The 15,465-nt window shown below is 48.4% G+C and overlaps 1 protein-coding gene across 1 annotated transcript; it reads right to left on the minus strand.

Annotated features, from left to right (window-relative positions):
• Positions 1–200: 200 nt before the first annotated feature.
• On the minus strand, positions 201–13,463 carry LOC119391683 (uncharacterized). The gene is made up of 2 exons (XM_037659346.2): positions 13,278–13,463; positions 201–376 (listed from the first exon to the last, which is right to left on the minus strand). The coding sequence occupies exons 1-2, from the start codon at positions 13,447–13,449 to the stop codon at positions 201–203; spliced, it is 348 nt and encodes a 115-aa protein (XP_037515274.1). The 5' UTR covers positions 13,450–13,463.
• Between the last annotated feature and the right edge of the window lie 2,002 nt (positions 13,464–15,465).

The following is a 15,465-nucleotide window of genomic DNA, read 5'->3' on the forward strand; positions in this document are numbered from 1 at the left end:
ATTTAATGGCAGTGTACTTGCTGAAGTAATACTCAGGCGCTAAATTTATCTTGCAATGAGAAATGTAACATGGGCACTTTGCGCGAAGCATAAACGACATTGACGTCTGAACGCTTCATATACAATTTTTTTTAAAACAGAAGGTATCTTCCAGAGGTCTTCTGTTTACATGGTTACAAATGCAAATGCTCTATGCATCTCTATTTGTGGAATTTAACGCAGCGTAGCTCGCCATGGATTGCGCCCAGCGTGACGGTCATCCAGGCCATGTTGGGAGCGAAGACGGCTCCCAGGATGCCTGCCCACAGGAAGACGCTGCCAATCAGGCCGAGTTGGAAGACAGACAGGTGCCGCTGCAAGCACGAAACCAGTAATCCTGCAATGACGGAGAATTCAGGAAAACTTTGTACGAAGATTGTCAGAGGATTAACATAATCCGCAACAGAACGCGGGCAGTTGACGCCACTGCAGCTACAGAGAATGATCACCCGAATACGAAATGACAGTAGCCCAGCTTGCACTACGTCGCAAGGCTGTTTCACAGCAGAGCTTGTGGGCATGGACCTAGCAGGACATGGCTTGGCTAGTCTTTTCTAAGTTGTGCTAAGCCTTGCTAGGTCAACTGATACGTGTATCCACACACGGCTGAACGACGTGTTCACGTGATCGCTCTCGTAAACCAAGTTTGGCCTATAGCTTATCAAACGCTATTGATTGAATATCGATTAGCCACCACGTATCAGCACCGAATCAACACTATCCCAGTAGCTTAATTAGAAAAATTAGCCTAATTAGTTTATCTAAACTAATTAGCATATCTGGCCTTAGCCTATATTAACTCGCATTTTAAAGCCATACCTGACCTTAACTATCCAGTTTGTTATTAGCACTAATTTGCCTTAATTAGGCTTGGTTCGGTAAGATTTGCCGAGCTTGGTCTCACTAGCCACACAAAGTATTCAACTCGTTTTAATTAGGGCTAACTACGCTTTCATTTAATTAAATTAATCATTATTTGCCAATTAGGTGTTTCTGCCCTCACCTAGGCTTAATTAGGCTTAGCTATAATTACCTTGGCTCACCTAAGCTAGATGTGACAAAGGCAAGCTGGGCATGATGATGACAATTTTCTTCCTTCACCACACGGATAAACCTCCAGCCACAGAGTTAGTACACAATGACACTCCTGTGCGTATGTGTGTGTGTGTGCCTCCACGTACCTCCCTCCCTCTCTCAATCATATCTTCCTTACATTTTACGTCTCCCCTTACCCCTTCCCCATTGCAGGGTAGCAAATCGGATGCTCAATTTCCGGTTACCATCGTTGCCTTCCGAAGTGCATTTCTCTCTGTCTCTCTCTCTTCCTAGAGGAAAAGATGGGCCGAAAGAGCGCCGGCCACAAGAACACTGCCATTGCACTACCACTGTCATTGTTGCCTTTGCAATTATTTACAGATCGGCTAAAATTAGCGCTCTTCAATGTTAATAATGTTGGCAATATAAATCAAAAACGGCCATTTTGACGAATCGAAAATGTGCAGACTGTGTTGGATGTTTATTTAGCAGACTTTTAGGAAAAATTGGAGGCTATATGGACAATTTACTTTGCGCGGGACTCGTGGCGCAGGAGGATGTTTTTGCCGGCACTTTTGCTAAATGTCGCCACCATGTCCACTTTATCGCGGCCGATTGTGCGTCTTGCGACTCAGTTGTGAGTCGCAGTGCGTCATCTTCCGTGCTTTTCGTTGTCACGTACTTACAGCTCTACTTCACGTAAACTCACTTTCAGTTGTTGACATGAAAATTGAAAACTGCCGTCAAGTCAAGCACTCATAGGCGTATCTACCAGAAAAGGCAAGGGGGGGGGGGGCGCTAGCCCCTCCGCTGAGCAAGCTTAAGGGGCGGAGCCGCTCCTCTTTCCACAGTGGCCACTGTCGGCTGCACACTGTAACCAACAAGTGAGGAGAACTTTTCTTTCTAAGCCGAAATCACGTAATTATATAATAAAATTTACCCTACGCTTCTGCTGTGAAGGTTGTCCCCCGTGTCTCACGACCACGCACTGCAGGCTGTCTGCAGTGCAGGCCGCTTATGCGACTGCAGGGGAGGCTACCGCTGAGCAGGAGCTCTATAACGTTAGAACGCTCTGATATGCTTTTTTTCTGCTCTGACTAGCCTACAAGTTTAAATCGCCGACGACACAAATACGGGCAAGAGCCAGTAGTAAATGCTTTATGAACCGATCGAACTTCTTTCTCTTTCAAGAAATTAATTTTCTGTCATCAAAAAGGAATTAACATCACCGCAGCTCTATATCCAAGCTGGTTTCAGTCCATGAGTGTGTAGTAGTGTTGATTGTTTTCAGTTGGGCAGAGCTAAAAGAGGTTTCTGCTTTAGTCTCGATTAACGCGGTTCGCCTTGCTTCGACGTGCTTCGCCTTGCGGCTTGCAACAAGGCGGCGAAAAAGCCAGTGGACTTGAGCACATTGGGAAGCCCAGCTTTAAAGCTTGCCCCACAACTTAATCTACCGGAGCAGGGAGATGGAAAAGGTTCACAGTTTTCTGGACTAAGGAGTCCGAATTGACAGCCGGGATAGTTGGTCCTAATTGATCTTGAGTTCACTTGTACAGCACGAAAGAGACTCGGCCTGCAAAGCATCACACACTCGCAGCGCTGTTTATTTCTCTGTATTAGCGAGGATGAGTTTACAGAGATGGATACGCGCACAGGCAGCTCAACATCGTTAGCCTATAAATGAAAATACTTATTACACTCGTATGAATAATAATAATATCTGGGGATTAACGTCCCATAACCACGATATGATTATGAGAGACGCCGTAGTAGAGGGCTCCGGAAATTTCGACCACCTGGGGCTCTTTAACGTGCACCTAAATCTAAGTACACGGGCCTCAAACATTTTCACCTCCACCGAAAATGCAGCCGCCGCGGCCGGGATTCGATCCCGCGACCTTCGGGTCAGCAGTCGAGCGCCATAACCACTAGACCACCGTGGCGGGGCTATACTGGTATGAATCCATCTAGTCAGCTGCTACAAGTAGCCGCTGCCAGTGAGATCGGCAGGCAGCCTTCTTGAATTAAGTTCAGAATGAGACACTCTCCGGCAATTACGAAAAAGTTTAGGTATTGTTCACCGCAGTAATGCGCTGCTTACTGTGCGCGCGCCATTTTTACACCACAAGATTTCACAGATTTGTGACGTCACGTAACAAGCAGGCAATTTTATGACACACAGAAAGTTTTCGACGAATGGCGAACAAACAATGGCCGCCAATATGCCATATTAAAAATAGTTTGTTCTCTTATTTTAAGTGCGGAGCATTTTAGGCGACCGGGCTGTCGTATGCTGTCGTCATCTCATGCACGTTGACGTAACGGGCGCAAAACCACGTATAGCATAACCATCTGTAGCATACTAAGCACGCGCTCGCGCCAAAGCGAAGTCTTGTTCCTCTTGTTCTTCGAGAGGGCGCCTTGATGATGATACGTGCAGAGCACTTTAGGGGCCCGGGCTGTCGCCGCTTGGCGTAACGCTGTAACGCTGGCAAAACCACGTATAAAAATAGAAAAAAAAAGGAAGCAAGCGAGAAATATGAAGAGGAAAAAAAATTGCAAGAAAAATAAAGAGAGAGAAAGCTGAGGAGAAACAAAGAAGGCTGCCCCAGCTCCACACTTCCGTCAGGCTTGGCACCACTAGTACGAAACTGCCTTAATTCTTTTACGTAGTCGTGCATAAGCGGCGCGATAGATAATTCTCGCGTCACTTATACATGACTACGATGCGATGATAATACAGAATGTAGTACGCCTTTTGATGCCACAAGTTATTAACTTTTAAACGAAGACTTGTTGTTCATAAGTTAACGAATACATTAAGTGAAAGAACAGTAACAATGCGCTGGAAACATTATTTCGGCTAGGAACAAACAAGGCAAAGTATAACTACCATACACGAAGCCGAATGTGTGCAAGAAAGTGCAGTACTCAATACGGAAAAGAAAAGGTGCAGTCATTGCTACCTACATTAAAGAACAATTATTAGTGAGCAGCTTTTAGACAATAACGAAATTTCATTGGATGACACAAATCTTCACTCCTGGGAAGGCCGTCGTCGACATAATTGTATTCATGCATAAAGTTGTGTGGTTAATGTAGAAAAAGTGTTGCTTGTAATACTATTACATGCCTAACACGCACCTGCATGGATTTCCCAGTCGTCATATGCTACGTAAAACTGACTAATTTTTCTACATTGTTATTAAAGACTACTAAGCGAATTCTCTCTTCGTAGATGTAAAATCACATTAAATTGACTGCGAATGAAGTTCTTTCTCTCTCTCTTTCTCTGTCTTTCTATATATATATATATATATATATATATTGATGGTATGCGTTTAACGTTGAGGCAGTAACGCGTTTATTAGAAGATTGCAGCAGCTGAAGCGATCAGCGGTCCAAGCCGAGCAAGCGCGAGCACCAACAACAACCGTCTTCGTCTTCTTCTTTCGCTCGCGTTCTTGTCTGCGCCCTACCATGTTACAAATCATTCCCCCGCGGAAAAGGAGCCATCCTGGCGACCTAAGGAACAGGTACAACTGGTGGGTCATAGTGCGGCTTCAGTCGATCGACGTGAACAGTCTCGCGGCCGCGACGACGGCGGTCCGTAGATGATTGACCAGGCTCAATAATATAGTTGACTGGGGATGTTTGACGTAGGACGCGGTAGGGGCCTTCGTACTTAGGCAGTAGCTTTGTGGAAAGGCTAGGAGCAGAGGAGGGAACGCGAAGCCACACCAACGTTCCAGGCGAATATGACGGAGTAGGCAGGTTTACGTCGTGACGGTCCTTCTGGCGCGCTTGGTCTTGGGCGGTTAAAGAACGCGCGAGTTGTCTGCATTCCTCGGCATAATTGGCGACTTCAGATAAAGTCGTGGATTCTGAAGCGTCCGGGCGGTACAGAAGAATGGTATCCATAAACGAGGAAGGTTCACGGCCGTAAAGAAGGAAGAATGGAGAGAATCCTGTCGTAGACTGAGTGGCGCTATTGTAGGCGTGCGTAACAAAGGGTAGTATGCGATCCCAGTTGGTGTGGTCAGCGGACACGTACATGGACAGCATGTCGCCCAGTGTGCGGTTAAAGCGCTCAGTCATTCCGTTGGTTTGGGGATGGTACGCGCTGGTTGTCCGATGCACAACGTTGCATTCACGAAGGAGGGCTTGCACGGCTTCAGAAAGGAACGTACGTCCGCGGTCGCTGAATAGCTCGCGAGGTGCGCCGTGGCGAAGAACGAGTTTTTGAAGAATGAATAAGCCGACTTCACGTGATGTGGCCTCTGGCAGCGCTGCAGTTTCAGCATAGCGTGTCAGGTGATCAATAGCGACAATCACCCAGCGGTTCCCGTCAGGTGTGTAGGGAAGGGGGGCATACAGGTCTATGCCGATGCGATCAAAGGGCCGGGAGGGACAAGGCAATGGCTGTAGTGGTCCAGTGACTGTGTGCGCTGGGCTCTTCCGGCGTTGACACTTGGAGCACGAGCGTACGTACTGTCGGACAAAGCGGTACATTCCACGCCAGTAGTACCGCAGCCGGAGGCGTGCATACGTTTTTATTACGCCGGCGTGGCCGCACTGGGGATCCGCGTGAAAGGAGGCGCAGATATCGGCCCGTAGCTGGCGAGGAATCACCAGCAGCCATTTGCGGCCCTCAGATAGGTAGTTGCGGCGGTACAGGAGCCCGTCGCGTACGGTGAAATGTCGAGCTGTGCGTCGCAGCGAACGAGTGGCGGTAGGTGGTGATGGCCGAGACAGGAACTCCATGATAGAGACTATCCAAGGGTCCTGGCGCTGCTCAGATGGCATGTCAGCGTATGTAAGTGACGCAGAATCGTAGCTGGAAACAGACGCAGTTCCGTATTCATGGGGAAGAGGAGAGCGGGAAAGAGCGTCGGCATCTGAATGTCGGCGGCCTGACCTGTAGACGACACGGATGTCGTAGTCTTGGAGACGTAACGCCCAACGAGCTAGACGACCAGATGGGTCTTTGAGTGACGATAACCAGCAGAGGGCGTGGTAATCAGTCACAACATCAAATGGGCGGCCATATACGTAAGGTCGAAATTTCGTGATTGCCCACACGATGGCTAGACATTCCTTTTCTGTGACCGAATAATTCTCTTCAGCTCTGGTGAGAGTGCGGCTGGCGTAAGAAACGACGTACTCGTCGAAGCCAGACTTGCGTTGAGCAAGAATAGCGCCAACGCCGACTCCACTGGCATCCGTGTGGATTTCGGTAGGGGCATCTGGGTCAAAGTGACGAAGAATCGGTGGTGATGTCAGTAGATGACGTAATTTCGCGAATGCGTCGTCGCAAGCGGAAGACCATGCTGTGACACCTTGGCTGTCAGCAAGTAGGCGTGTTAAAGGAGCCATTATGGAGGCGAAATTACGGACGAATCGCCGAAAATACGAGCATAGGCCTATGAAGCTCCGGAGTTCTTTCAGTGTTGACGGCTTGGGAAACTCGGCGACGGCGCGGAGCTTCGCGGGGTCGGGTAGAACACCGTCCTTGCTGACAACATGCCCCAAGATGGTGAGCTTCCGGGCGGCAAAATGGCACTTTTTCAAATTCAGTTGGAGCCCAGCATGTGTGAGGCATTCTAGGACACTTGCGAGGCGCAGAATATGGGTATCGAAGTCCTTTGAAAAACGACGACGTCGTCCAGATAGCAAAGGCACGTCTGCCACTTGAGACCTCGAAGTGTGTTGTCCATAAGACGCTCGAAAGTGGCAGGGGCGTTGCAAAGGCCGAACGGCATCACGTTAAACTCGTACAAGCCGTCGGGAGTCACGAACGCAGTTTTGGGGCGATCAGCTTCATCCATAGGTACCTGCCAGTAACCCGATCGAAGATCCAGTGATGAAAAGAACTCTGCCCCTTGCAAACAGTCGAGAGCGTCGTCGATTCTGGGGAGCGGATAAACATCTTTGCGCGTGATCTTGTTAAGGCGCCTATAATCAACACAGAATCGGATGCTACCGTCCTTCTTTTTAACAAGCACCACAGGGGAGGCCCAAGGGCTGTGGGACGGCTGTATGACGCCACGATTAAGCATATCGGTCACCTGGTCGTCAATAACTCGGCGTTCAGCGTGAGAGACCCGGTATGGACGCTGGCGCAGGGGTGCATGGGTGCCGGTGTCAATATGATGAATGATTGCAGATGTTCGGCCCAAAGTGGGTTGCATGTAGTCGAAAGACGTCCGAAAGCGGTCGAGGAGCTTCAAAAGTTGGGTCCGTTGAGCAACAGGAAGTTCCGAATCAATTGATGGAAGGAAGACGTCCAGGGAGGATGCGTCGGACGTGGTAACGGAATTGACACTGTCGACCTGGAGGCTTGTCGTGCGATCGGGCATTTGACTGGCGCAAACAAAATCAATGTCCTCAAGTCGGCCTATACATTCTCCGCGAAATAATGTGGCGGGGACCGAAAGCAGGTTCGTCACATAAATGGTTGCGCAAGAGTCGACGATCGTGAGAAGAGCAAAGGGAAGAATGAAGTTCTTGCGAGAGGCAAAGTCTGCTGATGGCGTGAACATGGCGCTAGAGAAGCATAGTCGCAGGAGATCGGCACAAGAACAAAAGACAAAGGTGGGATGTCCGTGTCCGCGGCGACGAGGACACGAGAAAAAGAAGACTTGCAAGAATCGACTTCGGCGATCGCTGATAATTCTAGCTCGGCATGGGCACAGTCAACAACGGCATGGTGTGTGGAAAGGAAGTCCCAGCCTAATATGACGTCGTGCGAGCACTGCGAAAAGACAACGAATTCGACCACATAGAGAACGTCCTGAATGAGTAGCCGAGCCGTGCACGTCATAGAAGGCTTTACGTGATCCGCGGTTGCCGTGCGCAGGGAGACGCCAGAAAGCGGAATAGTAATTTTTTTTAACTTGCGGCACATTGCTTCACTCAATACAGATACAGCAGCTCCAGTATCGACTAATGCTTGCACGGCAACACCATCAACGCACACAGAAATTTCGTTGGCAGGTAGAGAACGAGGCCTTGTAGAGTTCGACAGCGGCGCAGTTCTTGCCTCCGGAACTGCGATGGTCAGTTTTCCGTTTGGGCGGGTGGTGGTCGACGAACCATAGGTGAAAGCGAACGTCGCCGCGGGGAGGGCGATCGACGTGGGTTGAAGGCGCGGCGGTTCGATGAAAAGGTGTCCGAAGTAGCGTGTGGAGGCATTGACTGTGGTGGCTCTGGGCGGACGTAGCTGTAGCTGTCCTCGATGGTACCTGGACGAGGGACGCGCCGGCGACAGAACCGTTCAACATGGCCGGGTAGACAACAGTAGTAGCAGATTGGCCGGTTATCCGATGTGCGCCAAGGGTTATTGGAGGGCGTTGCAGGACGGCGATAAAGAGGAACGTGCGGGCCTGCCGGCGCCCGCGTTGCGTAAAATGCGTTTGTTTGTGGAGCAGTGTCCGCGATGGGCGGCAGCGCATGTGGCTGCCTTCTCGCGACGTCAGCGTAGGTGAGGGGCGCGGATACAGGCGGTGGCTGGTACGTGGGTGGTAGTGCCTCGGAGACTTGCTCTTCGATGGTTTGTCGCAGCGATGAAGTGAGCCCATGAGTATTGCCTGGGAGAAAGGGCGCAAGAGACAATTGGCGAGCCACTTCCTCTCGGATAAACTGCTGAATCTGCTGTGTCAGGACCGCCGGGTCCGAAGATATTGCGCCAACGGTCGCTGCTGACGTGCTGGTCATGTCCGAACTAGGACGTCGCGTGGAAATGCGCTGCTTTCGCAACTCATCGTAACTCTGGCAGTGCTGAATGACGTCTGCGACTGTTTCAGGGTTTTTCGCCACAAGCATGTGGAACGCATCGTCCTCAATGCCCTTCAAGATGTGCTTGACATTATCGGCTTCGGACATGACAGGGTTGAAGCGGCGGCAGAGGCCTACGACGTCCTCAATATACGAAGTGAAGCACTCGCCAGCCAGTTGGGCGCGATCACGCAAGCGCTGTTCTGCGCGGAGCTTGCGCACGGTTGGTCGGCCGAATACGTTCGCGAAGGTCGTTTTGAAAGAGGCCCAGTTGGAAATCTCAGCCTCGTGGTTGTTCAACCAGAGTTCCGCTACTCCTCTCAGGTAAAAGTGGACGCGGCCAAGTTTGTCGTTGTCATCCCACCTGTTGTTGACACTCACTCGTTCATAAGAAGAGAGCCAGTCCTCGACGTCTTGCTCATCAGTACCGCTGAAAATGACGGGGTCCCGCTCTCTTGGGACAGCGGGCAGCTTGGGGTGTGGTAGCATCGTTCGGCATTGTTGAAGGGGAAAGTAGAGTCCGGCTGCGGAGTTCCAGGATGGAGAACAGAACCAGCACTCTCCACCACTTGATGGTATGCGTTTAACGTTGAGGCAGTAACGCGTTTATTAGAAGATTGCAGCAGCTGAAGCGATCAGCGGTCCAAGCCGAGCAAGCGCGAGCACCAACAACAACCGTCTTCGTGTTCTTCTTTCGCTGGCGTTCTTGTCAGCGCCCTACCATGTTACAATATATATATATATATATATATATATATATATATATATATATATATATATATAGCCCACGAGGTAAGGGGGGACGCTTGCCCCACCCTCCCCTCGACTCGCGATTAAGTTGATACGTCACTGCCAGCACTCGTCTCAGGGGCTGGTATACTCGCGTACAACATTTGTTGGCCATGAATGAAAGACTACGGGGGCAGAACTGCTGCACATGTACTGCTCCGCGAAGTAGTCCGTTTCGGCGCGCGTTTCGAATATAGTTTTCGTTTGTGAACCTTCCGTATCTCCTGCGGCGGCCGTTTGATTATTCGAGTGGCCGTCACAGGCTTGGAGAGCCATTTGTTATTGATATTCGCCACAAGCTCCTTCGGCGAGTCATCGGAAAAGCTTGAGGGTGACGAGAGAGCTCACCTGAAGAAGAAGACGCCATTTTGTTTGTGGGGTGAACGGAAAAGGTGCGGCGTTTTCACACGCGCAAAAAGGCGAAGTAAAACTGCATAAAGTTAAGCAAATATAAATAACTCCTTGGTGTGCGCCGACCCTCTTTTCAAACAGCGTCCCGTAAAAAAAATAAAGTAATGTTTTTTATTCTCACGCAGAAAATAGGGACGAAATTACGGGACTATATTCTTCAGCGCTAGCACACGCGTAGTTCTGCTCAGTACCTTTCCCTTCATTACCAAGAAAAGTGGTCTGCGAGTATAACGCTAACACGGTAATGTAATGGCGGCAATGCCGGCCATCTTATGGTGGGCGATTGCAATGCATGAGCTCTATGGGGAGCTCTTCCTTTAAAGTCTGTACTAACTCTATGCCTCGAGTATAATAGCTCCGCTGTAAGAGCTGGGCAAATATAATGGCAGTTATGTCGAATGACTATAGATATATGTCTGCGTATTTAAGCCACATGTTTTAGACGGCAAGACCTGGATATACATATTGTCGTTAATAACTGCGGATTGTTGCTGTTAAAAGCGTTTGCCATGAACTCCGGAGAGCGGTCATGTTCAATGCGTTCTGTAACATAGGTCCGAACCGGTTCTATAAACTACGTGCACGATCACCGAAATTCTGCGCCACTACGTGCCTCGCATGCACATCGTTCTTTTCTGCGGAAGAGTTCATAATTTGCATACGCTCATGTTGCACAAATTGGGTCAGGATTGCGAATAGCATTTTGACGCGAGAAACCTGTAAGCGTGCATTCCTGAGGCACGGCTACATTATTAAAATGTAGTCGGATTTCCTTTCTTTTATTCCTCGATTGATTGATCAGGTCATCATGAAAACTAATGTTTCATGCTGACGGCCACTCAAAGTTTCCGTTATTATTGTGTCTCGCTGTTGTGCAAGCCACCGAGGTCCTGTTCGAGCATACGCAGGCACCCAAGCATCAAGCACTTCTGCCCATGCAGCCTGTTCGTCCTTTTGGCGTTATGAAGTGCGTAGTTAATGAAAAGGCAATCGGAAAAAGGTAGAAACAACCTGTTTTTTTTATGGTTCGTTAAGAGGTAATCGGAGCGTTTGATTCAGTGGTTAGAAAATTTGTAATACTGTGACCTCACTGTTTACTGGTGTTGGCTTAGATCCCCATTTATAATGTAGGCTAATATTATTGAGCTGTCTGAGAGCCTGGTCCTTGCATTTTTACATCCTCCAGCTTACCGAAGCACAGCCCCTGTCGACATGATTTATTACCACGCCCTTTCTGCCTGCGAGTTGTAACAAAACGTTGTGCTCTCTGTGAGATAAATTCTACTTGTGACTCGTTGTGGTCAGAATTTCACTTAACAGTTCTTCAGACCCTTGAGCGTTAGTGTGTAGTCTTAGGTTGCCACCGACTGTATTTTTCTGCAGTATAGGACAACATGTAAGGATTCGGCGCTCTAAACAAAGATCGCAAGCCATTTCTGCATTCATCTGTACACACCGCGGATCTGTTATCCTTTGGATAGTTGAAGCATCTGTTAATGTTACTGTTTCTTTCCTAATGTAAACATTGAAAGGCTCTGAGAACTAAGAAGACCCTTCTGCTTGGATACTACAATCTTAAGACTTCGTTTACAGTTGAAACCCACAATAACGAAATCGGTGGGGAAAGCACAAAATGTCGCTCTTGCGGGAATTTCGTTGGCGCGAGAATGCGGCAGAAAAGACATGGAATTTATAAAAAAACACATTTTATTTCCAAAAGTCAGTAAGTTCGCTGTGGCGGGCCTTACCATGCAGCAATTTCATGCCTCTCGATCGGGAATCTCGTTTGCCACGGCACAAAGTTCGCCCCATGCACTGGTCAGTGACGGCGGCACTGCGCTGTCACCAGTACCATCATCAAGTGCGCCTACAGGCGAACCTTTTTCCGGCTCCGCTGGATCAGCGCGCATCAGCGCAGAATCGTGGACAGCGAGCTGCACGCAACGCCGAATTGTTCGGCGATGTCCATTTTTTTCCTGCCCTTTTCCACCTCACTGATGATTGCAGCCTTATCTTCCAGCGTGATGAACTTCCGGTTTTTCGTTGGACGCGGCATCTCCGCAGGCAGCAAAATCGGACGAAGCAATCGCAACACACAGTTCACGTTGCACCAAGCGACCAAGCAAACGCTCCACAAATGGCTCCACACACGCGACAATGGATTTGGATACGTAGTCCGCGATAACGAGCAGGTGTTTCGGCAAGCCATCATCATCATTGTCACCAGCTTTATGTTTTTTTGTAAACAATGATGGCGGCTGCTTCTCAAGTGCGCTGCAGCGATAGTTTTGCACAATTTAAGTGTAGCATGAATGCATTTCCGCAGTTTTCGAATGTAGTTAATGTTGCGAGAGCAGATTATTTGCGCACTCGTGTTTCAAAAATTTCGTTAATAAGTGACTGCGGTATGAATACCTTTCGTAGTAGCGAGTTACGAAATGCATTGGTTCCTATGAGCGTTCGCCGGTGTTCCGAAAATATTTCGTTGCGGTGAGAATTTCGTTCCCTCGGGATTTCGTTATCGCGGGTTTCGACTGTATTCATATTGGCCTGATATAAAGCGTCCTCGGTGCGGCGTACATAGCATTACTCAACGTGAGCATAACTATGTGTGCATAAAGTATCGACATATTTTTGCAAGCGTGATCGCTGTAAGTAAAAGGCCCCTATAACTGTCAGTAAACGTGATATTGAGAATCATTTTTTTTTTAATTCGCGAATTGAACCACCGCAGCGGGCGGCAGCGCAAGAACACTACTGCAACGACGGTCCCTAACATGCTCTTGCGTACGGAAGCTTTTAAGATGAGCTGACAGAAGACTGACTGGTATTTCACGGCCTCAATCTGGCTTAGTACACTTCATTTACACGCAAATTTGATTGCGGCGTGAGCACACCCAATGGGATCACGCAGTGAGCACACCCGCTAAGTTGCAGTTGTCGTGTGCGACAGTTTACGTTATAATGCACATAGAAGGCTATTATAACCCCATGCATTCTTCTTGCACCCAGGCACGCGTGATGTGAATTTTCTGAATGCCAAACGATGATATTTCTTACCGACAACGAAATCTTTAAAAATATTCAATATTGTACTGGGCCATATGTGGTGTAGACTCGTCGTGGATGTTTTGTACGTAAAGCTTTCACAGAAAATTTTCATGTAAAAACGACGTAAAACTTTCACAGAAAATTTAGATATACGAGATACCTTTGGCTAGACTTACCTGATGAGTGTGACACGACAGACATCACGCTCATGGGCCACGAGGCCGCTTCTCTTCTGACACCAAATTCTTCCATTAAGGAGACGTAGAAGAATCCAGAGTTCATCATCATCACAACCGTAAAAAAGGCAGTGAGGCTGGCCGCCCGGGCTACGCCCCAACTGCGGTCCATTCCGTTTCACGGGACTTCACGCATGGACACTGCAAGACAAATATATGTATCTGCATATTTCCTACTGGAAACTTGGTGCACTCATGTTGCGTTTTATGACCTTCGTTGCAGCGTGTCACCATATTAGGCGTTTACCTGTAAGACAGCGTGATTGTGTTTCAGAGTGATTTAAACAGCGCAAGAATTATACCCCTGTCACACGAGGCAACTTAAGTGCACTTTGAGGGAGTGCACTTCGCCGCTAGTGCCATTCGCACGCTGTCACACGAGAACGTTTAGTGACACTCGCTGCAAAGCGCACTTGCCGGCGAGTGCGTTCGCCAAACTCACTTCGCCGAGACGGAGTGTCTAGCCTCGATAGCAGTGGCTCGAAAATAAATAAGTTATTATCCGAAGCTGAGTTCATAGCATTTTTGAACTATCGTTTTCTTTATTAGGAATATTCTTCTGCATTAAAACATACTATAATACAAAAAAACTACTTTGCTTTTCTCGTTCTCGGGCAGTTTACAGCCCCGACCGCCAGGGGCATGCCCAGCGCGCGCCGTGCAATGGCTGCAGCCGCCGCGTTTGTATGTAAATTTTATTTTAAGGGCTGGTTATAGCTGTAACACAGTATTACTTAAGAAACATTGCCTGAAATAACAAATACGTGTTGTGCTACTTCAGTACCCATCGCCATTACAATCATTTCCAAAGTGCACTTCCTTTTCTCGTGTAGCAACGCGCTGCCAAAGTGCCATTCTGGGGGCGTAAGTGCACTCGCTCAAAGTGACACTAAACTTGCCAGTGTGACCGCGGTATTAACTGAGCAACGGCATAGCAGGGAGGAAAAAGCCGTAAAAAGTTGCTTTATCACAATTGCTAATTTTACCGCAGAAACGTGAGAAGCAGCCGCATAGTTCATAAGGGCTTCACGAGAGTGTCTTGCTTTAGCTGCTTATACCCCCTGCGTGGATCAAAATCACACTATCTCCCGCTAAAGGGGACCATGAGGCGATGTGAAGCAGCGTTTCGGCATTTAGAGCCCGCGTTTCAGAGGGGGAGTGGAGAGGGGAGATAAGAGGGAAAGGCGAGAGGGGGAAAGGTGAGAGGGGAAGTGGAGAGAGGGAGAGGGGATGGGACATGGAAAGTGGAGAGGGGGAGGGGAGTGGAGAGGGAGAGGAGATGTGCGGTGAGGGCATGCGCATGCGCAGTAAGGGTGGTCACGCCGCGCACCACCACCGCCGGATTGAACTCCGCTATAAGATGCTTCACTTCTAAAAAGGGCATTGGTTGAAATGACGCACCACAGTCAAGTTAGATGGGCCTTGTTATCTCGATGATTGTCAGGCCTTACATTCGCAATCCTTGCAATTCCGAGATAACGATAAGTGCAACTGTCAAGTTTGCTTTGAACGTTAAGGAAATTTCGTCGTATTAATTAGGCGTTGTACAAGTTGAGTAACCGTTATCACATTTCTGAAGAAAATGTTTAATTCCTAGAGATGCTGGGAGCATACGTTTTATGCTATCACCTTTTACGCTGTAACCACGGTTACGACGTTCACCAAATTATGATTTCAGGTATCGAATTTAGAGCTTTGTGCCTTCGCTTGCCTCTCGAGTCATCCATAACGAAAAGCTAAAGATTCAACGCACTCGGTTTGCTAGTGCAAACGAAGTGCATTTCGATACCACACAATTAGAGGCGAAATTCCCACGAATTAATCCTTTCATGACGCTCTACAGCCATCACGAGCGAAACGAACCATCGAAATTGTGCGAAATTATCGTTAGGAATTATTGAACGTGCTCAAGCATTTATAAGCATGAACTAGCGTCTATGGGGCATTGTTTGCTCAATTTAGTGGTTTCAGTGCAGTTTAAGATTGAAAAATAACAGCGTTCATGATGTCATGCCTACTTCTAAAAAAATTTTTGTCCCCCTAGATCTTATCTCATACTGAGTTCACTACAGACAAAGAAACTCCTTAAGTTGGCTGGACTACTGCGCTCCATCCTTCATCATTTCGT

The sequence above is a fragment of the Rhipicephalus sanguineus genome, chromosome 4 (assembly GCF_013339695.2).
Source record: "Rhipicephalus sanguineus isolate Rsan-2018 chromosome 4, BIME_Rsan_1.4, whole genome shotgun sequence".
Classification (NCBI taxonomy): domain Eukaryota; kingdom Metazoa; phylum Arthropoda; class Arachnida; order Ixodida; family Ixodidae; genus Rhipicephalus; species Rhipicephalus sanguineus.